Genomic DNA, 26,181 nt, shown 5'->3' on the forward strand with positions numbered 1-26,181 from the left:
TCAAAGCATTGGGGGAAAAATGTTGCGGTTTATCGTCCAGAAATTACTGTATACTTATAGCGTGTGTATATCAGAATCAGAATCAGACTGCGTCCGAGGAGACCGAGGTTTTTAATACCTGCTCATTGACACTGAATCCTGTCGGTCCCGGAGCTCAGCACCAGCTCCGCAGCTCCTGTCTCTTCATCCGCATCTCCTCCAGTCTCTCCAAACGGACTCTGGTGTGGCAGAGACCCAGCGGCTGGTCTCCGTGGTAAAAGGCTCCCGGGAGGCAGATGCAGAAGTCACAAAAATGCCACCCCTTGTCACACAGTCCCAAAGAGTCCCGAACCAAAAGGCCAAAAACAACACATGAAAACAATATAAAATGTTGGAGGTTTTTAAACATTTTTTTTTTAGCCCTTTATAGACAGAATTGATCAAATCCCATTACCTACTCTTGCTAGTCTTAATTATGATTTAGAATGCTTAAAAAAAGAAACATTGTTAGCTGCCTCTTGCTAGTTTTAATTATGATTTAGAATGCTTAGAAAAAAGAAACATTGTTAGCTGCCTCTTGCTAGTCTTAATTATGATTTACAAAGGATCCCGAACCAAAAGGCCAAAAACAACACATGAAAACAATATAAAATGTTGGAGGTTTTTAAAGGTTGGTTTTTTTTGAGCCCTTTATAGACAGAATTGATCAAATCCCATTACGTACTCTTGCTAGTCTTATTAATGATGTAGAATGCTTAAAAAAAAAACATTGTTAGCTGCCTCTTGCTAGTCTTAATTATGATTTAGAATGCTTAGAAAAAAGAAACATTGTTAGCTGCCTCTTGCTAGTCTTAATTATGATTTACAAAGGGTCCCGAACCAAAAGGCCAAAAACAACACATGAAAACATTATAAAATGTTGATGGAGGTTTTTAAAGGGTTTTTTTTTTTAGCCCTTTATAGACAGAATTGATCAAATCCCATTACCTACTCTTGTTAGTCTTAATTATGATTTAGAATGCTTAAAAAAAACGAAACATTGTTAGCTGCCTCTTGCTAGTCTTAATTATGATTTAGAATGCTTAAAAGAAAGGAACGTTGTTAGCTGCCTCTTGCTAGTCTTAATTATGATTTAGAATGCTTAAAAGAAAGGAACGTTGTTAGCTGCCTCTTGCTAGTCTTAATTATGATTTAGAATGCTTAAAAAAAATAAACATTGTTAGCTGGCTCTTGCTAGTCTTAATTATGATTTACAAAGGGTCCCGAACCAAAAGGCCAAGAACAACACATGAAAACAATATAAAATGTTGATAGAGGTTTTTAAAGGTTTTTTTTTAGCCCTTTATAGACATAATTGATCAAATCCCATTACCTACTCTTGTTAGTGTTAATTATGATTTAGAATGCTTAAAAAAAAAGAAACATTGTTAGCTGCCTCTCGCTAGTCTTAATTATGATTTAGAATGCTTAAAAAAAGAAACATTGTTAGCTGCCTCTTGCTAGTCTTAATTATGATTTAGAATACTTACAAAAAGAAACATAGTTTTGGGGACGGCGTGGCGCAGTGGAAGAGTGGCCGTCTGCAACCCGAGGGTCCCTGGTTCAATCCCCACCTAGTACCAACCCCGTCACGTCCGTTGTGTCTTTGAGCAAGACACTTCACCCTTGCTCCTGATGGGTGCTGGTTAGTGCCTTGCGTGGCAGCTCCCTCCATCAGTGTGTGAATGTGTGTGTGAATGTGGAAGTAGTGTCAAAGCGCTTTGAGTACCTTGAAGGTAGGGAAGCGCTATACAAGTACAACCCATTTATTTATTTATTTAGCTGCCTCTTGCTAGTCTTAATTTTGATTTAGAATGCTTAAAAACAAAAAAAGACATACGTGATCAGGTTTTACGTGAGGATTGTGAATGATAGGCACCACTAAAAACATGTGCAGTTGCCCTGTAAACATCCGTGTGGGTGTTTTTTAAGAAGATAAAATCAAAGCTTAACTTAATTTAACTTTGAACCCATATTCTTGTGCAAGTATTGAACCTCAGCCATAATGCGGTAGAGGAGGATGGAAGAATGCTTGGAATGATGTGAGCACGAACAACAATGGCAGCCTTGGGGATTCTCGATAAGGTGTATAATAAAGATGGCAGAGGGGGAGACTCTATTAAACTCCTTTAAATTGATTTTCTCGAAAGCATGTTGGCGAGGGAACAATGATGAGGTGAAATGATCCCATGACAGTTACAGTGGGGCTAAAGGCATCATTTCACACTAATGGTTCCTTGCTGCCGGTCACTTCTTCTCTATCAATGGGAGACCGGGCTTTCTGCTCCGCCGCACCATGCCTGTGGATCTCTCTCCCTGACCGCCTGAGGGAACCACAGACTGTGAATGCTTTTAAAAAAGGCTTAAAACCCCTTCTTTTTAAAAAAGCTTTTTTTTTGCCAGTTCAAGTTTTAATTTGTATTTATTTTTATTATCTTATTTTAATACACTGTAGCGCTTTGAGGTTGTTTGCTCAATGTAAAGTGTTTTTTACAAATAAAATCTATTATTATTAACGGGTGCACCCGAGTACGTGCGACCCGATAACACTTGCGTGATGCGCTATGAGCGCGCTCAGAAAAAAGTCTTGATGTAAATACAGTAAGCTGCCCAGGGCGGTATAGCTCGGTTGGTAGAGTGGCCGTGCCAGCAACTTGAGGGTTGCAGGTTCGATTCCCGCTTCCGCCATCCTGGTCACTGCCGTTGTGTCCTTGGGCAAGACACTTGACCCACCTGCTCCCAGTGCCACCCACACTGGTTTAAATGTCACTTAGATATTGGGTTTCACTGAGATAGGCGCCAGCGCCCCCCGCGACCCCGAAAGGGAATAAGCGGTAGAAAATGGATGGATGGATGGATGGACTATGTAAAGCGCTTTGAGTCACTAGAGAAAAGCGCTATATAAATATAATTCCGTTAATTCAGAGTCACTTTAAAGGGGAACTGCACAATTTCTGCCATTGTGTCTATCATTCATGGCACTTATGTAAAACAACAACCCTTTTTTTTAATGCATTCTAACTCGTAAATAAACGCTAGCATGAGTCAGCTAAAAATATTATACTATTCCGCCTACAAAACAATCTAAAATACCTCCATCAAGGTTCTGTATACGCACTGTAAGTACAAACCCCATTTCCATATAAGTTGGGAAATTGTGTTAGATGTAAATATAAACGGAATACAATGATTTGCAAATCATTTTCAACCCATATTCAGTTGAATGCACTACAAAGACAAGATATTTGATTTTATTTTTTGCAAATAATTATTAACTTTAGAATTTGATGCCAGCAACACGTGACAAAGACGTTGGGAAAGGTGGCAATAAATACTGATAAAGTTGAGGAATGCTCATCAAACACTTATTTGGAACATCCCACAGGTGTGCAGGCTAATTGGGAACAGGTGCGTGCCATGATTGGGTATAAAAACAGCTTCCCAAAAAATGCTCAGTATTTCACAAGAAAGGATGGGGCGTGGTACACCCCTTTGTCCACAACTGCATGAGCAAATAGTCAAACAGTTTAAGAACAACGTTTCTCAAAGTGCAATTGCAAGAAATTTAGGGATTTCAACATCTACGGTCCATAATATCATCAAAAGGTTCAGAGAAACTGGAGAAATCACTCCACGTAAGCGGCATGGCCGGAAACCAACATTGAATGACCGTGACGTTCGATCCCTCAGATGGCACTGCATTAAAAACCGACATCAATCTCTAAAGGATATCACCACATAGGCTCAGGAACACTTCAGAAAACCACTGTCACTATATACAGTTCGTCGCTACTTCTGTAAGTGCAAGTTAAAGCTCTACTATGCAAAGCGAAAGCCATTTATCAACAACATCCAGAAACGCCGCCGGCTTCTCTGGGCCCGAGATCATTTAAGATGCAAAGTGGAAAAGTGTTCTGTGGTCCGACGAGTCCTTATTTCAAATTGTTTTTGGAAATATTCGACATCGTGTCATCCGGACCAAAGGGGAAGCGAACCATCCAGGCGGTTATCGACTCAAAGTTGAAAAGCCAGCATGTGTGATGGTATGGGGGTGCATTAGAGCCCAAGGCATGGGTAACTTACACATCTGTGAAGGCACCATTAATGCTGAAAGGTACATACAGGTTTTGGAACAACATATGCTGCCATCTAAGCGCCGTTTTTTTTCATGGACGCCCCTGCTTATTTCAGCAAGACAATGCCAAGCCACATTCAGCACGTGTTACAACAGCGTGGCTTCGTAAAAAAAGAGTGTGGGTACTTTCCTGGCCCGCCTGCAGTCCAGACCTGTCTCCCATGGAAAATGTGTGGCACATTATGAAGCGTAAAATACGACAGCGGAGACCCCGGACTGTTGAAGGACTGAAGCTCTACATAAAATAAGAATGAGAAAGAATTCCACTTTCAAAGCTTCAACAATAACTTTCCTCATTTCCCAAACGTTTATTGAGTGTTGTTAAAAGAAAAGGTGATGTAACACAGTGGTGAACATGCCCTTTCCCAACTACTTTGGCACGTGTTGCAGCCATGAAATTCTAAGTTAATTATTATTTGCAAAAAAAAAAATTTAAGTTTATGAGTTTGACCATCAAATATGTTGTCTTTGTAGTGCATTCAACTGAATATGGGTTGAAAATGATTTGCAAATCATTGTATTCTGTTTATATTTACATCTAACACAATTTCCCAACTCATAGGGTTTGTTTATATGTAATATCTAGTAACATTCATAATAACATGTAATATTTACATATTTTTTTATCATTTTAAGCATTAATTTCTCAGACGTATCGCAAAGTTCACTTTTCCCTTCAACAACAACAAGACTACTAACTTGATGAGAGACAACAAAGACTACTTTGGGACAAATTATTGACCCAGAAACGTATATTTTGGATCCTGAATACAAGTTTTAGAAGCTGTGTGTTAAACAGTTGCAGCTTTAGTCCAACACTAAGCATCATGTAGCAGTATTGCCAAGTGCTAAACAAGATTACACAATAAAACAATCACTTAATGTACGATGTCTGCTCTCACTGGGATAAAGACTGATGGGATGTTTATATCTTCCCCTTTACCTCAATAATTCATCATAATCCTCACTAAGGGTTAAAACAGTGTTCTTTTCGTGTCTTTCTTACCATGTGGCGGTATAGATCGTTTGGTAGAGTGGCCGTGCCAGCATTTTGAGGGTTCCAGGTTCGATCCCCGCTTCCGCCATCCCATTCCCTGCCGTGGTGTCCTTGGGAAAGACACTTCACCCACCTGCTCCCAGTGCCACTCACACTGGCTTAAATGTCACTTGCGCTTTGAGTCACTAAAAAAAAGCGCTATATAAATATAATCCACTTTACTTCACCGTCTTTGGGTCTAAATTGGATGTCAAAGTTGTGGGTTTATGTCCACAAACTTCTACTATTCCGGTGCGAGACATGATTTTTAGTGTAGAATTAACTGTCACCGAATCAGAGGCTCAATATGTCAATATAGTAGCACAAGCTAGTTAGCTCTATAAAAGTAGTTCCTCTGCGTTAGCACTTATAATAACAATATTGCTAAAACTTGTTAATATTCAGGTCACGACACGCAAATGGAGTATTGTTGGCACTTTTTTTAGAGGGTTATATGGGCGCAATAGTGTGCTCCCATTATCTGCGCGGTTAACCACCTCTCACTTGCCGTATTTTACAACTTAGAATGCATTTAAAAAAAGAAAAACACATGTGTCCTTGTCGTATTTCCCCTTTAAGAAATGATTGTAATAATTTCATGTTTTACCAAAGTCTTCATTGTGTTCCAGTGGACTTCCGGAAACTGGACCTGGCCTCTCTGCAGTCCGTCCGTCAGTTCGTCCAAAGCTTCAAGGAGCGCGACTTACCACTCAATATCCTGATTAATAATGGTGAGTGTCGGTGACCTTCACGTACACACACTGGACACTTCATTAGGTACATGCACAAAACATACAATATAGCTGCATTAAACAAGGAGTTGAAATGATTGAAAATAAAGGCAATTTAAAAGAAAAAAAAAAAGCTTCAATAATTGCAAAATACAAATAGAATGTTGTGTTTGTAAGGAGTCAAAATGATTCCGCGGGTATTACATTTAGGGAAGTGTCATTCAAAATAATCCATAAAAATATGTAAAAGCATTTTGTCAAAATTCCTCCATAACTTTGATTGCATGCTATTTTTAATTGTTTGACTATTTTATAACTCATGCCTCTAATGGTTTGAATTTAAATCACTTCATTATATAATAATAGTTATAATATATATATAATGATATATAATTATTAATTATGCTGAATAATGTATAATTATTATTAGTCATTAATCCTTATTATGATCATATATAGAAGTTTAATCATAAAATAGCAGTGGTTAAAGTAGGTACTGTATACATTTATTTTTTCACAATTTATTTTCTATACCTACTGCTATTTTGTTAACGTTTTTTCCAATACTTATAAAATACAAATAAGTAATGTGAACATCTCTACATGTGGTGGGTTCTCCGGACGCTGACAGATCTTCGGGAGCCCAGTAGACAGGTTGAATCAAGTCTTTTATTGACATAAACAGGTCAGAATTGTTTTCCAGTGTGTGTGTGTGTGTCTCTCTCTCTCTCTCTCTCTCTCTGGCGCCAACTCCAACTCTCGTGTCTCGGCCCGGCTGCTCTAATAAAGGCGGCAGGTGATTAGAAAACCAGGCCCAGCTGGGCAATCCACTCACCTGTCGCTGACTTCGAGGCAGGCCATACACAGCCCAGTCCTGCAAGACCACGCCCTCCTCCACGATAATGATTAATTAAATAGCTGTTCCCTATCATACCGAAATGAAACGATTCAATTTTGAACCAAAATCAGCTTTATTGGCCGATTATGTTTAACACACCAGGATATCGTTGTTGTTTTTTTGCTATTTTTGTTCAATAATATCTGAACCGCTGCTGTTTCATTAGTAAATTGTTATTTATAAATGATAGATAATAAATACAAATTATTATTATTTTATTACTAAAAATAATGATAATCATTATTAATATTTATTAATTATGAGTAATGAAATTTATTAATATCATTAATATTTTTTTAAATAATTAACAGTACACCAGTTGTATTATTCATTGTTAAATTATTTGTTATATTGGAAATAAACATTATTGTTATTTATAAAGAAATAATTATAATAAATAATCATTTGATGATAAAATAGTGTTGAAAATATTTTATTTAGATATCAGGAGACTGATTATCATGTAAAGCAGTGGTCCCCAACCACCGGGCCGCGGCGTGGCCCGATTGGTACCGGGGCGCAGAAGAATTTTTTATTCATTTTTATTTAAAAAAAAAAAAAAATATATATATATATATATTTTTTTTTTTTTTTTATTAAATCAACATAAGAATACAATATACACTTACAATTAGTGCACCAACCACAAAAGCCTAAATTTTTCATGACAAAAACCTCCCTTTTTCATGACGAAGAAAAAATAAAATAAAATGTAAAAAAAGGACAGTATATTGTTATATACTGTATTGCAAAACTATTTTTTGTGAGATAAAAACAAAGAATTAAATATCTGCTTATCTTTATTCATGATTTTAAAGCAAGCAATACATACAAAAATAATAATTAAAATGCATATGCATTTTTTGGTTAATTATGATTATTCACAGATTATTACCTGCATGCATAATGTAAAGTTAAAGTAGCAATGATTGTCACACACACACTAGGTGTGGCAAAATTATTCTCTGCATTTGACTCATTACCCTTGATCACCCACTGGGAGGTGAGGGGAGCAGTGAGCAGCTGCTGGGGCCGCGCCTGGGAATCATTTTTGGTGACTTAACCCCCAATTCCAACCCTTAATGCTGAGTGCCAAGCAGGGAGGTAATAGCTCCCATTTTTATAGTCTTTTGTATGACTCGGCCAGGGTTTGAACTTACAACCTACCGATCTCAGGGGTGACACTCTAACCACGAGGCGGCGTGGCCCTAATGGCCCCCGGGCCGCACATTGGACACCCTGATTCAATGTGAAATATGGAGAAATATATGCTGGGTGCGGCTTAAATAAAGGTGCACTCACTATAGTCTGGAACAGGGGCGTCAAACTCATTTTAGATCGGGGGCCACATGGGGAAAAATCTACTCCTAGGTAGGCTGGACCGGTAAAATCACGGCACGAAAACTTAAAAACATAGACAACTTCAGAAAGTACAAAGAAATTCTACACAAACATTTCACAGCACAAACAATTTTGACAATGTGGGGACCTGGACCTCACTCGGGTGCTAGCTGCTCACCTGTGTAATGTGACGGCAGGAGTCTGAGAGCGTCACAATCCTCAAGACGAAGACATTTAAATGTGGAAAATGGTATTTTTCTTCTCATTTTTGGTTGGGTGTGGCTTAAATAAAGGTGCACTCGCTATAGTCTGGAACAGGGGTGTCAAACTCATTTTAGATCGGGGTCCACACGGAGAGAAATCTACTCCCAAGTGGGCCGGACCGGCAAAATCTCGGCACGATAACTTAAAAACAAAGACAACTTCAGAAAGTACAAATAAATTCTACCAAAACATTTTACAGCACAAACAATTCTGACAATGTGGGGACCTGGACCTCATTCGGGTGCTAGCTGCTCACCTGTGTAATGTGACGGCAGGAGTCTGAGATCGTCACAATCCTCAAGACGAAGACATTTAAATGTGGAAAAATGTATTTTTCTTCTAATTTTTGGTTGGTGTGGCTTAAATAAAGGTGCACTCCCTATAGTCTGGAACAGGGGTGTCAAACTCATCTTAGATAGGGGGCCACATGCGGAAAAATGTACTCCTAAGTGGGCCGGACCGGTAAAATCACAGCACGATAACTTCAAAACATGGACAACTTCAGATTGTTAAAAAAGTACAAAAACATTTCACGGCACAAGCAATTTTGACAATATGAGGACCTGGACCTTACTCGGGTGCCAGCTGCTCACCTGTGTAATGTGACGGCAGGAGTCTGAGAGCGTCACAATCCTCAAGACGAGGACATTTAAATGTGTAAAAATATATTTTTCTTCTCATTTTTGGTGTGTGCGGCTTAAATAAAGGTGCACTCGCTATAGTCCAGAACAGGGGTGTCAAACTCATTTTAGATCGGGGTCCACACGGAGAGAAATCTACTCCCAAGTGGGCCGGACCGGCAAAATCTCGGCACGATAACTTAAAAACAAAGACAACTTCAGAAAGTACAAATAAATTCTACCAAAACATTTTACAGCACAAACAATTCTGACAATGTGGGGACCTGGACCTCATTCGGGTGCTAGCTGCTCACCTGTGTAATGTGACGGCAGGAGTCTGAGATCGTCACAATCCTCAAGACGAAGACATTTAAATGTGGAAAAATGTATTTTTCTTCTAATTTTTGGTTGGTGTGGCTTAAATAAAGGTGCACTCCCTATAGTCTGGAACAGGGGTGTCAAACTCATCTTAGATAGGGGGCCACATGCGGAAAAATGTACTCCTAAGTGGGCCGGACCGGTAAAATCACAGCACGATAACTTCAAAACATGGACAACTTCAGATTGTTAAAAAAGTACAAAAACATTTCACGGCACAAGCAATTTTGACAATATGAGGACCTGGACCTTACTCGGGTGCCAGCTGCTCACCTGTGTAATGTGACGGCAGGAGTCTGAGAGCGTCACAATCCTCAAGACGAGGACATTTAAATGTGTAAAAATATATTTTTCTTCTCATTTTTGGTGTGTGCGGCTTAAATAAAGGTGCACTCGCTATAGTCCAGAACAGGGGTGTCAAACTCATTTTAGATCGGGGTCCACACGGAGAGAAATCTACTCCCAAGTGGGCCGGACCGGCAAAATCTCGGCACGATAACTTAAAAACAAAGACAACTTCAGAAAGTACAAAGAAATTCTACCAAAACATTTCACAGCACAAACAATTTTGACAATGTGGGGACCTGGACCTCATTCGGGTGCTAGCTGCTCACCTGTGTAATGTGACGGCAGGAGTCTGAGATCGTCACAATCCTCAAGACGAAGACATTTAAATGTGGAAAAATGTATTTTTCTTCTAATTTTTGGTTGGTGTGGCTTAAATAAAGGTGCACTCCCTATAGTCTGTAACAGGGGTGTCAAACTCATCTTAGATAGGGGGCCACATGCGGAAAAATGTACTCCTAAGTGGGCCGGACCGGTAAAATCACAGCACGATAACTTCAAAACATGGACAACTTCAGATTGTTAAAAAAGTACAAAAACATTTCACGGCACAAGCAATTTTGACAATATGAGGACCTGGACCTCACTCGGGTGCTAGCTGCTCACCTGTGTAATGTGACGGCAGGAGTCTGAGAGCGTCACAATCCTCAAGACGAGGACATTTAAATGTGTAAAAATATATTTTTCTTCTCATTTTTGGTGTGTGCGGCTTAAATAAAGGTGCACTCGCTATAGTCCAGAACAGGGGTGTCAAACTCATTTTAGATCGGGGTCCACACGGAGAGAAATCAATCCCCAAGTGGGCCGGACTGTCAAAATCTCGGCACGATAACTTAAAAACAAAGACAACTTCAGAAAGTACAAAGAAATTCTACCAAAACATTTCACAGCACAAACAATTTTGACAATGTGGGGACCTGGACCTCATTCGGGTGCTAGCTGCTCACCTGTGTAATGTGACGGCAGGAGACTGAGAGCGTCATAATCCTCAAGACGAGGACATTTAAATGTGGAAAAATATATTTCTCTTCTCATTTTTGGTGGGTGTGGCTTAAATAAAGGTGCACTCCCTATAGTCTGGAACAGGGGTGTCAAACTCATCTTAGATAGGGGGCCACATGCGGAAAAATCTACTCCTAAGTGGGCCGGACCAGTAAAATCACAGCACGATAACTTCAAAACATAGACAACTTCAGATTGTTCAAAAAGTACAAAAACATTTCACGGCACAAACAATTTTGACAATATGGGGACCTTGACCTTACTCGGGTGCTAGCTGCTCACCTGTGTAATGTGACGGCAGGAGACTGAGACCGTCATAATCCTCAAGACGAGGACATTTAAATGTGGAAAAATATATTTATCTTCTCATTTTTGGTGGGTGTGGCTTAAATAAAGGTGCACTCGCTATAGTCTGGAACAGGGGTGTCAAACTCATTTTAGATCGGGGTCCACACGGAGAGAAATCTACTCCCAAGTGGGCCGGACTGTCAAAATCTCGGCACGATAACTTAAAAACAAAGACAACTTCAGAAAGTACAAAGAAATTCTACCAAAACATTTCACAGCACAAACAATTTTGACAATGTGGGGACCTGGACCTCATTCGGTTGCCAGCTGCTCACCTGTGTAATGTGACGGCAGGAGTCTGAGAGCGTCACAGTCCTCAAGACGAGGACATTTAAATGCGGAAAAATATTTTTTTGGGGGCCGGGGTTTGAACTCACAACTCTCCATCTCAGGGCGGACACTCTAACCCATGGCTGTCAAACTCTGGCCCGCGGGCCAAATGTGGCCCGCCGTGTAATTTCATTTGGCCCTTGAGGTAATATCAAATTAAGATTAGAGCTGGCCCGCCGGTATTATACAGGGTGGTGCTGCTGTAACAACGCATTTGCCAACCCTCACGATTTACCCGAGAGACTCCCGAATTTCACTGCCCCTCCCGAAAATCTCCCGGGGCAACAATTCTTCCAAATTTCTACCTATTTCCACCCGGACAACAATATTGGGGGCTTACCTCCAAGGCACTGCCTTTAGCGTCCTCTACAACCTGTCGTCACCTCCGCTTTTCCGCCATACAAATAACGTGCCGGCCCAGTCACATAATATCTGCGGCATTAACACACACGAATGAATGCAAAGCATACTTGGTCAACAGCCGTACAGGTCACACTGAAGGTGGCCGTGTAAATGACTAACACTGTTACAAATATGCGCCACACTGTGAAGCCACACAAAACGAGAATGACAAACACGTTTTGGGAGAACATCCGCACCGTAACACACGTAATACCCACAACCCTTTGCAGCGCTAACTCTTCCTGGACGCCACAATATACACCCCCGCTACCACCAAACCAGGCCCCCCCAGTTTTTATTTACATTTTATTTGATATGCCATTGATATTTTTTAATTATTATTTATAGGTTAATTAGCAACACTAAATGGTCCCTAGTGTGTGAATGTGAGTGTGAATGTTGTCTGTCTATCTGTGTTGGCCCTTTGATGAGGTGGCGACTTGTCCAGGGTGTATAATGCCTTCCGCCCGAATGCAGCTAATGTTGGCTCCAGCGACCCCAGAAAGGACAAGCGGTAGAAAATGGATGGCTTTGTTTCGTTTGAAATTTTGGCCCACTCTGTATTTGAGTTTGACACCCCTGCTCTAACCACTGCGTAGGTAATGTAAATTTTATTTTTATTTTTTTTAAATCCGGCCCTCTGAAAGCAGCCATTACTGCAATGTGGCCCTCAATGAAAATGTGTTTGACACCCCTGACCTAGAATTAAAGAATGCGCATTATCGAAATAGACACCGGACACTAAAACATCTTAAAACATAAACAAACTGACATTCATGAATGCTGAAGGGGTGTAGAAAGAGAGGTCCCCACAAGTCATGATCAAAAACTTGGTCCTCATTCCGAATGATAACCAGTATGTGTGTGTGTGTGTGTGTGTGTGTGTGTGTGTGTGTGTGTGTGTGTGTGTAGCGGGGGTGATGCTGGTTCCCGAGGGCCGCACAGAAGATGGATTTGAAGTGCACTTTAGTGTCAACTATCTGGGCCACTTCCTGTTGACCTGGCTGCTTCTGGACAATTTGAAAAGCAGCGGCAAACCCGCGAGCTTCTCCCGCGTGGTCAACATTTCCTCCTCGGCACACCGCCTCGGCCAGATCCGACTGGACGACTTGAACAGCAGGTAAGTTCTGGTTTTGGACCGCGCAAAAGCAAATAATAACACATTCTGGACCTCAGCCAGCGCTACTCGGCCCACGGAGCTTATTGTGACAGTAAGCTGGCCCAGATCCTGTTCAGCTCCCACCTCCACCAGGAGCTGCGGCGGGGAGCTTTCCCGGTGACTTCCTGCGCTGTGGATCCTGGCATGGTGGACACTGCTCTCTACTGCCACCTGTGGACACCCCTACGCCTGGCACAGGGTGTGGTGGCACGCCTGCTTTTCAAGGTACGGTGCGTTAAACTAGGGATAAAGGTTTTGGACTGGAGCAAAATCCAGTTCTGATGCTGAAGTTTGAAGAACGCATTAGTGTAGACTAAATAAATATACTCAATGAGTTTATTTTCCAGGTTGAATGTACATTGCGCTTCAAATATTGCAGAGTTTTTTTTTACGGATATTTGTTTTGGGGCCTAAATTAAGCATTTTTAAGCAGAAAAACTGCTCAATGAAATAGTAGGAGTGTGAATCTTGTGGCACCAACAATTCCATCCGATTCCGATTCCTGGGGTGACAATTCCATTTAGAACCAAGTCTGAATTAAACACAAATTTCAATTCAAACCGATTCTCGCAATGTGTTATTTGATGTTAGGATCTTGGTCAAGTGGGGGTGACCCCAGGATGCATAGACGGGAGGCAAGGTTGAATTACAAAAGGAAAAAAATTAATAAGTCCAAAAAGTGTAACCAAAGGCGATGGGGCAGAAGTGCACACCATGAATTACCTACAAAATCAGGTTCCTCAGTGGTCGGCGGGGGGAAAAGCCAGAGCGCACTGAGCGCAGCATAAATCCTCTTTACCTCAGGGAGGCTAGGAAACAAACACAAAAGGTGACGATTTACAGGACTAAGGAAAGACAACGTACCAAGACTGACGTGGTGAAACAGGCGCCCGCACGAGGGAGGTACAGGAGAAAATAATCTGCAAGACACAGCTGTAAGTGACGAGCTTAAATACTCCTCGGTGAGATTGGTTGCAGGTATGCCTTAGTGTCCGCCCATCGCTGGAGACTAATGAGCTGAGGAAAACACATCACAAAAAAGGAGAACAAGTAGCAGGAGAGATGTCGTTAGGCAGCGGATTATCTGCGGGTCGAGGATGGTTCAGCTGGACTGCTGGGTTGGCCGAGGGCGGAGTCATCGCCTGCAGCGCGGTGAGTACACTTCCCAGCTGTGTCTGTAGGGTATTAGGAGAGAGTCTTGGTGTTCCGCCCTGGCATTGACATGAGCCCCAAGCAGGCTAAACTGTTCTTCTTGTTGGTGTAGTCTCTTGGCCTGTTGGTGCAGAGTTCTTCTGACTGGGTCGGTCTCTGCGGGGTCCATGATATGCCTGGTTATTATGTTAAGATCTTGGTCAAGTGGGGGTGACCCCAGGATACATAGACGGGAGGCAAGGTTGAATTACAAAAGGAAAAACAAATAATAAGTCCAAAAAGTGTAACTTAAGGCAATGGGGCAGAAGTGCACACCATGAATTAACAAACACAAACAGGTCCCTCAGTGGTTGGCGGGGGGGGGGAGCCAGAGCGCACTGAGCGCAGCATAAAGTCCTCCTTATCATTTGGAATGGGGATCAAGTTTTTGACCATACCTTGTGGGGACCACCCTATCTACAGGTTGTGGAGGCATTAAAAAAAGTTAGCTCATACACGTCTTTAAATCTCTGGATTGATGAAGTAATGTGCTGTTCGTACTTGCTGGGGACCCTGGGGGAAAAGTTAATATGGTTCATGGGGACCAAATTTCAATAATTTTGCATAATTCACACACATTTGTACGTGACTACTGAAGACCATTAAAAAAAAAATAATGGTCAAATTAAATATGACATGATCCTCAGAATACGGCACTACAGCTGTCCTCTGCTGAGCAAATGTCTCACACTCAAACCAACCAGTAAACATGTTTTATGGGCCAAAGCTTAAAAATCACTTAGGCATCTTCAGAATGGATCTGACTATCATTTAAAAAGGTTTGCCTTTAGGGGACCTGTTTTTTTGTCCCATACCGTCAGAGGTCCCCTAAAGGTGAGTGTGTAAACGGAGCGATGTCCCCATTAAGTCAGCAATGCCAGAACACACACACACACACACACATACTGGTTATCATTTGGAATGGGGACCAAGTTGTTGATCATGACTTGTGGGGACCACCCTTTCTACAGGTTGTGGAGGCATAAAAAAAAAATGAGGTAAAATGTCCACTGCCCAGTTAGCTCATACACGTCTTTAAATCTATGGATTGATGAAGTAATGTGCTGTTCGTACTTAGTGGGGACCCTGGGGAAAAAGAGTTAATATGCTTCATGGGGACCAAATTTCAATAATTTTGCATTTTTCACACACATTTGTACGTGACTACTGAGGACCATTAAAAAAATAAAAATAAAGTTCATATTAAATGTGACATGATCCTCAGAATACCGCACTACAGCTGTCCTCTGCTGTGCAAATGTCAAACTACCCAGTAAACATGTTTTCTGGGCCAACGCTTAAAAATCACTTAGGTATCTTCAGAAAGGATCGGACCATCATTTAAAAAGGTTTTCCTTTCGGGGACCTGTCTTTTTGTCCCTATACCGTCAGAGGTCCCCTAAAGGTTATCGTGTAAACAGAGCCATGTCCCCATTAAAGGCCTACTGAAATGAGATTTTCTTATTCAAACGGGGATAGCAGGTCCATTCTATGTGTCATACTTGATCATTTCGCCATATTGCCATATTTTTGCAGAAAGGATTTAGTAGAGAATATCGACGATAAAGTTCGCCACTTTTGGTCGCTAATAAAAAAGGCCTTGCCTGTACCGGAAGTAGCAGGCGATGTGCGCGTGACGTCACGGGTTGTCGGGCTCCTCACATCCTCACATTGTTTATAATCATAGCCACCAGCAGCAAGAGCGATTCGGACCGAGAAAGTGACGATTTCCCCATTAATTTGACCGAGGATAAAAGAATCGTGGATGAGGAAAGTTCGAGTGAAGCACTAGAGAGGGAAAAAAAGCGACGGCAGTGGGAGCGATTCAGATGTTATTAGATACATTTACCAGGATAATTCTGCTTATTGTGTTACTAGTGTCTTAGTAAGTCATACCTGAAAGTCAGAGGGGTGTGGTGACCGCCAGTGCCTCTGATAGAAGCCATGGAGGAGCCAAGAAAGTCGCTGATAATTCTGACAGCTGCCGGAGGACGCAAGCTCCGCTCAAGTCTCCGGTAAGAGCCGACTTATTACCACAATTTTCTCACCGAAACGACATGTGGTAGAGAAACATGTTCGCTTGACTGCTCGGTTCCATATTAAAACTTCACAACAAACAAATAAACACCGGCTGTGTCTCAGTTGCTAAAGGCAGCTGCTTTCCACCAACAGTATTCTTCTTTGACGTCTCCATTATTAATTGAACAAATTGCAAAAGATTCGGCAACACAGATGTCCAAATTACTGTGTAATTATGCGATGAAAAGAGACGACTTTTAGCCGTGAGTGGTGCTGGGATAAAATGTCCGCTCCAACCAAAAACGTCACAAACCCGCGGGAAATTTAAAATTGCAATTTAGTAAACTAAAGCGGCCGTATTCGCATGTGTTACAATGTTAATATTTCATCATTGATATATAAACTATCAGACTGCGTGGTCGGTAGTAGTGGCTTTCAATAGGCCTTTAACATGGTTCATGGGAATCCCCCCCAAAAATTTTAACAATCACTTAGGCATCTTCAGAATGGATCTGACTATCATTCAAAAAGGTTTCCCTTCAGAAGACCTGTTTTTTGTCCCCATACCGTCAGAGGTCCCCTGAAGGTGAGTGTGTAAACACAGCCATGTCCCCATTAAGTCAGCATTGCCAGAACACACACACACACACATACACACACACACTTAGCCCAGAGCCAGTCCATCAGACGGATATAGGAGGTGCTGCTAAAAATCACTTTTATAGCCTCGCTTGAAGTGCTGGCCACAGGCTGCTTGGATGTTCTCGGGATTTAATGGAAGGAGACTGCATGCGTGTTTGAGCTCAAACTGCGATTGTCACAGGGACTTGCCTCTGAGCACAACCTTTGGGAAGGTTCTGGCCCACATACACAAAACACACACACACACACACGCCATCATTGTAATGCACAAACTGTTTCTCTCGCCTGTCACAACACTTTACATCGCAAACACTAACATTTATGATAATAATGATGCATTCAAAGAAGCCGACACGTCACAACACTTTACATCGCAAACACTAACATTTATGATAATAATGATGCATTCAAAGAAGCCGACACGTTTTGCGCTACGAGAAATCATCTTCCGAACACTGTTATGTGTGTTTAGCAGCTTGACGCAGTAAAGTAAGGACATGGACTGTTAAACACCCTACAAACAACACATAGGACGATAAATATGTATTTCTTACACGGGAACTGCACTTTGTTCATAATTTAGTCTATTATTCACAACTAATACACACATTAAGCATTCTAACTCATAAATAAAAGCAAGGAAAAGTCAGCTAACAATTTAGCCAACCGGAGTTGCTCTATCACGCCTATAAAACGCTTTAAAAAAAACCTCCGTGAAGGTTTTATATACACCTTATAAGTTTACATGTAGTATCTAGTAGCATTCATAATAACATGTATTATTTACATATTTTGAATTATTTAAGCATACTGCGGCGTATTTTTTTTCACAGACGTATTCACTTTCCCTCCAACAACAATAACACACGTTTGTTTTTTAATGCATTCTACATCATATATAAATGCTAACAAAAGTCTAATAATGGAGTCAAAAGGAGTCACTCTATACCGCCTAAAAAAAAAGAAAAAGTAAAAAGTATGATGAAAAAAATGTAGTATCTAGTAACATTCGTAACAACATGTAATATTTATATATTTTGAATTATTTAAGCATACTGCGGTGTATTAATTTCACAGACGCATTCACTTTCCCTTCAACAACAACAATAACACGTTGTTATTTTTTATGCATTCTACCTTGTAAATAAATGCTAACAAAAGTCAGCTAATAATGGAGTCAAATGATATATGTAGTATCTAGTAACATTCATAATAACATGTAATATTTACATATTTTGAATTCTTTAAGCGTACTGCGGCGTATTAATTTCACAGACGCATTCACTTTCCCTCCAACAACAACAATAACACATGTTATTTTTTTATGCATTCTACCTCGTAAGTAAATGCTAACAATGCGTCCCAGCTACAACGGGGTTCTATTAACACTGACACGATTGTATATACGGCGGATACTGCCCTCCAAAATAGTTTCTCTCGTTTTGAGGAAATAACATTAGAGGAATTGTTACAACGTGTAAATGGAATAAAACAGACAACATGTTTACTTGACCCTCTTCCTGGGAAACTGATCAAGGAGCTCTTTGTATTATTAGGTCCATCAGTGCTAAATATTATAAACTTATCACTCTCCTCGGGCACTGTTCCCCTAGCATTCAAAAAAGCGGTTATTCATCCTCTTCTTAAAATACCTAACCTCGATCCTGACCTCATGGTAAACTACCAACCGGTGTCTCACCTTACCTTTATTTCAAAAATCCTTGAAAAAATTGTTGCGGAGCAGTTAAATGAACACTTAGCGTCTAACAATCTATGTGAAACCTTTCAATCCGGTTTCAGGGCAAATCACTCCACGGAGACAGCCCTCGCAAAAATGACTAATGATCTATTGCTAAAGATGGATTCTGATGCGTCATCTATGTTGCTGCTCCTCGATCTTAGCGCTGCTTTCGATACCGTCGATCATAATATTTTATTAGAACGTATCAAAACACGAATTGGTATGTCAGACTTAGCCCTGTCTTGGTTTAACTCTTATCTTACTGATAGGATGCAGTGTGTCTCCCATAACAATGTGACCTCGGACTACGTTAAGGTAACGTGTGGAGTTCCCCAGGGTTCGGTCCTTGGCCCTGCACTCTTCAGCATCTACATGCTGCCGCTAGGTGACATCATACGCAAATACGGTATTAGCTTTCACTGTTATGCTGATGACACCCAACTCTACATGCCCCTAAAGCTGACCAACACGCCGGATTGTAGTCAGCTGGAGGCGTGTCTTAATGAAATTAAACAATGGATGTCCGCTAACTTTTTGCAACTCAACGCCAAAAAAACGGAAATGCTGATTATCGGTCCTGCTAGACACCGAACTCTATTTAATAATACAACTCTAACATTTGACAACCAAACAATTAAACAAGGCGACACGGTAAAGAATCTGGGTATTATCTTCGACCCAACTCTCTCCTTTGAGTCACACATTAAAAGCGTTACTAAAACGGCCTTCTTTCATCTCCGTAATATCGCTAAAATTCGCTCCATTCTGTCCACTAAAGACGCCGAGATCATTATCCATGCGTTTGTTACGTCTCGCCTCGACTACTGTAACGTATTATTTTCGGGTCTCCCCATGTCTAGCATTAAAAGATTACAGTTGGTACAAAATGCGGCTGCTAGACTTTTGACAAGAACAAGAAAGTTTGATCACATTACGCCTGTACTGGCTCACCTGCACTGGCTTCCTGTGCACTTAAGATGTGACTTTAAGGTTTTACTACTTACGTATAAAATACTACACGGTCTAGCTCCATCCTATCTTGCCGATTGTATTGTACCATATGTCCCGGCAAGAAATCTGCGTTCAAAGGACTCCGGCTTATTAGTGATTCCCAAAGCCCAAAAAAAGTCTGCGGGCTATAGAGCGTTTTCCGTTCGGGCTCCAGTACTCTGGAATACCCTCCCGGTAACAGTTTGCGATGCCACCTCAGTAGAAGCATTTAAGTCTCACCTTAAAACTCATTTGTATACTCTAGCCTTTAAATAGACTCCCTTTTTAGACCAGTTGATCTGCCGTTTCTTTTCTTTTTCTTCTATGTCCCACTCTCCCTTGTGGAGGGGGTCCCGTCCGATCCGGTGGCCATGTACTGCTTGCCTGTGTATCGGCTGGGGACATCTCTGCGCTGCTGATCCGCCTCCGCTTGGGATGGTTTCCTGCTGGCTCCGCTGTGAACGGGACTCTCGCTGCTGTGTTGGATCCGCTTTGGACTGGACTCTCGCGACTATGTTGGATCCATTGTGGATTGAACTTTCACAGTATCATGTTAGACCCGCTCGACGTCCATTGCTTTCCTCCTCTCCAAGGTTCTCATAGTCATCATTGTCACCGACATCCCACTGGGTCATTATTGTCACCGATGTCCCACTGGGTGTGAGTTTTCCTTACCCTTATGTGGGCCTACCGAGGATGTCGTGGTGGTCTGTGCAGCCCTTTGAGACACTAGTGATTTAGGGCTATATAAGTAAACATTGATTGATTGATTGATAACAAAAGTCAGCTAATAATGGAGTCAAAAGGAGTCACTCTATACCGCCCTAAAAAAAAAAAAAAAGTTAAAAGTATGTTGAAAAAAATGTAGTATCTAGTAACATTCGTAATAACATGTAATATTTATATATTTGGAATTATTTAAGCATACTGCGGTGTATTAATTTCACAGACGCATTCACTTTCCCTTCAACAACAACAATAACACGTTGTTATTTTTTATGCATTCTACCTTGTAAATAAATGCTAACAAAAGTCAGCTAATAATGGAGTCAAAGGATATATGTAGTATCTAGTAACATTCATAATAACATGTAATATTTATATAATTTGAATTATTTAAGCGTGCTGCGGCGTATTAATTTCACAGACGCATTCACTTTCCCTTCAACAACAACAATAACACATGTTGTTATTTTTTATGCATTCTACCTTGTAAATAAATGCTAACAAAAGTCAGCTAATAATGGAGTCAAAAGGAGTCACTCTATACTCCCCTTCAAGATTTTCGAAAAAACATCCAAAAACCTCCATCAATGTTTTATATACACACTGTAAGTATATATGTAGTATCTAGTAACATTCATAATAACATGTAATATTTACATATTTGGAATTATTTAAGCATACTGCGGTGTATTAATTTCGCAGACACATTCACTTTCCCTTCAACAACAACAATAACACGTTGTTATTTTTTATGCATTCTACCTCGTAAGTAAATGCTAACAAAAGTCAGCTAATAATGGAGTCAAAGGATATATGTAGTATCTAGTAACATTCATAATAACATGTAATATTTACATATTTTGAATTATTTAAGCATACTGCGGTGTATTAATTTCACAGACGCATTCACTTTCCCTCCAACAACAACAATAACATATGTTGTTATTTTTTAATGCATTCTACTTTGTAAATAAATGCTAACAAAAGTCAGCTAATAATGGAGTCAAAAGGAGTCACTCTATACCCCCTACAAGATTTTCGAAAAACATCCAAAAACCTCCATCAATGTTTTATATACACATTGTAAGTATATATGTAGTATCTAGTAACATTCATAATAACATGTAATATTTACATATTTTGAATTATTTAAGCATACTGTGGCGTATTAATTTCACAGACGCATTCACTTTCCCACCAACAACAATAACACATGTTATTTTTTTATGCATTCTACCTCATGAATAAATGCTAACAAAAGTCAGCTAATAATGGAGTCAAAGGATATATGTAGTATCTAGTAACATTCATAATAACATGTAATATTTACATATTTTGAATTATTTAAGCATACTGCGGCGTATTAATTTCACAAACGCACTCACTTTCCCTCCAACAAAAACAATAACAAATGTTAAAGCAGGTCCAGTAAGCACAATACGTGACGGAATGTGCTGGGGGCCTTGTGATTTCGCCTTGTCTCTGCTTCGTCTGCGTGCTGTCGTCTTATCTGCGTTGAAGTCCTTGGCTCTTAGAGGGCTAGAACAAAGATAACATCTGCGGCTGTGGCCACCCCTTAGACAAGAAGTTTTGTCCTTGCACAGATAGAAAAAGTACAGCTTGAGCACAATAGCTAATAACTATAGCAACAGCCTTTAAGCATATTAAAGTTGTGTGATAACTTACACATAATTATTCTAACAGCCATCCGCTTTAATGGAGGAAAGCCGATGGCGCTCGCCTCCTTCCGGTGGCCATCCAGCCAAAACCAAACATTTGACGTCTCGTATTAGACGTGAGAGAAACGCGCGGAACTATAATAAAAGTTGAAGTATCAGCAATAATAAAATGGGCTGCTTGCATTGCAGCAGGCCCATAATTGATTACTTGCAACGTCACTCCACTTCTGACAAGCCATCCATGGGGCGCCAAAAGGCTTGATGCCCACCAGATCCCCATATACCCCCACCTACTCAGTGGCCTAGTGGTTAGAGTGTCTGCCCTGAGATGGGTAGGTCGTGAGTTCAATCCCCGGCCGAGTCATACCAAAGACTTCTAAAATGGGCTGCTTAGATTTCCGCATGCCCATAATTAATTGCTTGCAACGTCACCCCACTTCTGACAAGCCGTCCATAGGGGGCCAAGAGGCTTGATGCCCACCAGACCCCCGCCTACTCGGTGACCAAGTGGTTAGAGTGTCAGCCCTGAGATGGGTTGGTTGTGAGTTCAAACCCTGGCCAAGTCATACCAAAGACTATCAAAATGGGCTGCTTGTATTGCAGCAGGCCCATAATTGATTACTTGCAACGTCACTCCACTTCTGACAAGCCATCCATGGGGCGCCAAAAGGCTTGATGCCCACCAGATCCCCGTATACCCCCACCTACTCAGTGGCCTAGTGGTTAGAGTGTCCGCCCTGAGATGGGTAGGTCGTGAGTTCAAACCCCGTCCGAGTCATACCAAAGACTTATAAAATGGGCTGCTTAGATTTCCGCATGCCCATAATTAATTGCTTGCAACGTCACCCAACTTCTGACAAGCCGTCCATAGGGGGCCAAGAGGCTTGATGCCCACCAGACCCCCGCCTACTCGGTGACCAAGTGGTTAGAGTGTCAGCCCTGAGATGGGTAGGTTGTGAGTTCAAACCCCGGCCAAGTCATACCAAAGACTATAAAAATGGGCTGCTTGCATTGCAGCAGGTCCATAATTGATTGCTTGCAACGTCACTCCACTTCTGACAAGCCATCCATGGGGCGCCAAGAGGCTTGATGCCCACCAGACCCACCTATACCCCCACCTACACAGTGGCCTAGTGGTTAGAATGTCTGCCCTGAGATGGGTAGGTTGTGAGTTCAAACCCCGGCCGAGTAAAAATGGGCTGCTAGCATTGCAGCAGGCCCATAGTTAATTGCTTGCAACGTTACCCCACTTTTGACAAGCCATCCATGGGGGGCCAAGAGGCTTGACACCCACCAGACCCCCATAGACCCCCACCTACCCAGTGGCCTAGTGGTTAGAGTGTCCGCCCTGAGATGGGTAGGTTTTGAGTTTAAATCCCGGCCGAGTCATACCAAAGACTATAAAAATGGGCTACTTGGATTTCCGCATGCCCATAATTAATTGCTTGCAATGTATCCCCACTTCTGACAAGCCATCCATAGGGGACCAAGAGGCTTGACGCTCACCAGACACCCATAGAACCCCCACTTACTCTGTGGCCTAGTGGTTAGAGTATCCGCCCTGAGATGGGTAGGTTGTGAGTGGTACCAAAGACTATAAAAATGGGCTGCTTGCATTTCCGCATGCCCATAATTAATTGCTTGCAATGTCACCCCACTTTTGACAAGCCATTCATAGGGGGCCAAGAGGCTTGATGCCCAGCAGACCCTCGCCTACTCGGTGACCTAGTGGTTAGAGTGTCCGACCTGAGATGAGTAGGTTGTGAGTTCAAACCCCGGCCAAGTCATACCAAAGACTATACAAATGCGCTTCTAGCATTTCAGCAGGCCCATAATTAATTGTTTGCAAGGTCACCCCGCTTCTGACAAGCCATCAACGGGGGGGTCAAGAGGCTTGACACCCACCAGACCCCCATAGACCCCCACCTACTTAGTGGCCTAGTGGTTAGAGTGTCCGCCCTGAGATGGGTAGGTTTTGAGTTCAAACCCCGGTTGAGTCATACCAAAGACTATAAAAATGGGCTGCTTGGATTTCCGCATGCCCATAATTAATTGCTTGCAACGTCACCCCACTTCTGACAAGCCATTCATAGGGGACCAAGAGGCTTGACGCCCACCAGACACCCATAGAACCCCCACCTACTCGGTGGCCTAGTGTTTAGAGTGTCCGCCCTGAGATGGGTAGGTTGTGAGTGGTACCAAAGACTGTATAAAAGGGCTGCTTGCATTTCCGCTTGCCCATAATTAATTGCTTGCAAGGTCACCCCACTTCTGACAAGCCATTCATAGGGGGCCAAGAGGCTGGTTGCCCACCAGACCCTCGCCTACTTGGTGACCTAGTGGTTAGAGTGCCTGCACTGAGATGGGTAGCTTGTGAGTTCAAACCCCGGCCAAGTCATACCAAAGACTATAAAAATGGGCTGCTTGCATTGCAGCAGGCCCATAATTAATTGCTTGCAAGGTCACCCAACTTCTGACAAGCCATTCATAGGGGGCCAAGAGGCTTGATGCCCACCAGACCCCCGCCTACTTGGTGACCTAGTGGTTAGAGTGTCAGCCCTGAGATGGGTAGGTTGTGAGTTCAAACCCCGGCCAAGTCATACCAAAGACTATAAAAATGGGCTGCTTGCATTGCATCAGGCCCATAATTAATTGCTTGCAAGGTCCCCCCACTTCTGACAAGTCATTCATAGGCGGCCAAGAGGCTTGATGCCCACCAGCCCCCCGCCTACTCGGTGACCTAGTGGTTAGAGTGTCCACCCTGAGATGGGTAGCTTGTGAGTTCAAACCCCGGCCGAGTCATACCAAAGACTGTAAAAATGTAAAAATGAGCTGGTTGCATTTTTGCAGGCCCATAATTGATTACTTGCAACGTCACTCCACTTCTGACAAGCCATCCATGGGGCGACAAGTGGCTTGATGCCCACCAGACCCCCATATACCCCCACTTACTCAGTGGCCTAGTGGTTAGAATGTCCGACCTGAGATGGGTAGGTTGTGAGTTCAAACCCCGGCCGAGTAAAAAGGGGATGCTGGCAATGCAGCAGGCCCATAATTAATTGCTTGCAACGTCACCCCACTTCTGACAAGCCATCTATAGGGGGGCCAAGAGGCTTGACGCCCACCAGACACCCATAGAACCCCCACCTCCTCGGTGGCCTAGTGGTTAGAGTGTCCGCCCTGAGATGGGTATGTTGTGAGTTCAAACCCCGGCCGAGTCATACCAAAGACTGTAAAAATGTAAAAATTAGCTGCTTGCATTGTTGCAGGCCCATGATTGATTACTTGCAACGTCACTCCACTTCTGACAAGCCATCCATGGGGCGCCAAGAGGCTTGATGCCCACCAGACCCCCATATACCCCCACTTACTCAATGGCCTAGTGGTTAGAATGTCCGACCTGAGATGGGTAGGTTGTGAGTTCAAACCCCGGCCGAGTAAAAATGGGCTGCTTGCAATGCAGCAGGCCCATAATTAATTGCTTGCAACATCACCCCACTTCTGACAAGCCATCTATAGGGGGGCCAAGAGGCTTGACGCCCACCAGACACCCATAGAACCCCCACCTCCTCGGTGGCCTTGTGGTTAGAGTACCCGCCCTGAAATGGGTAGGTTGTGAGTGGTACCAAAGACTGTAAAAACGGGCTGCTTGCATTTCCGCATGCCCATAATTAATTGCTTACAAGGTCACCCCACTTCTGACAAGCCATTCATAGGGGGCCAAGAGGCTTGATGCCCACCAGACCCCCGCCTACTCGGTGACCTAGTGGTTAGAGTGTCCGCCCTGAGATGGGTAGCTTGTGAGTTCAAACCCCGGCCAAGTCATACCAAAGACTATAAAAAGGGGCTGCTTGCATTTCCGCATGCCCATAATTAATTGCTTGCAAGGTCACCCCACTTCTGACAAGCCATTCATAGGGGGCCAAGAGGCTTGATGCCCACCAGACCCCCGCCTACTCGGTGACCTAGTGGTTAGAGTGTCCGCCCTGAGATGGGTAGCTTGTGAGTTCAAACCCCGGCCAAGTCATACCAAAGACAAAAAATGGGCTGCTTTCAAGGTCACCCCACTTCTGACAAGCCATCCACGGGGGGGTAAAGAGGCTTGACGCCCACCAGACCCCCATAGACCCCCACCTACTCAGTGGCCTAGTGGTTAGAGTGTCCGCCCTGTGATTGGTAGGTTGTG

The 26,181-nt window shown here is 42.4% G+C and overlaps 1 protein-coding gene across 3 annotated transcripts in view; it reads left to right on the plus strand.

The window, feature by feature from the left end:
- Positions 1-26,181, plus strand: part of LOC133538344 (dehydrogenase/reductase SDR family member on chromosome X-like) — a 224,860-nt gene that overhangs the window by 176,929 nt on the left and 21,750 nt on the right. For all 3 annotated transcript variants that reach the window (XM_061879905.1, XM_061879903.1, XM_061879904.1), the window contains exons 4-6: positions 5,819-5,920; positions 12,761-12,968; positions 13,025-13,232. In XM_061879905.1, coding sequence (XP_061735889.1) covers positions 5,819-5,920; positions 12,761-12,968; positions 13,025-13,232 — 518 coding nt within the window. The remainder of the gene's footprint in view (positions 1-5,818; positions 5,921-12,760; positions 12,969-13,024; positions 13,233-26,181) is intronic.

This window comes from Nerophis ophidion, linkage group LG19 (assembly GCF_033978795.1).
Source record: "Nerophis ophidion isolate RoL-2023_Sa linkage group LG19, RoL_Noph_v1.0, whole genome shotgun sequence".
NCBI classification, from domain to species: Eukaryota; Metazoa; Chordata; class Actinopteri; order Syngnathiformes; family Syngnathidae; genus Nerophis; species Nerophis ophidion.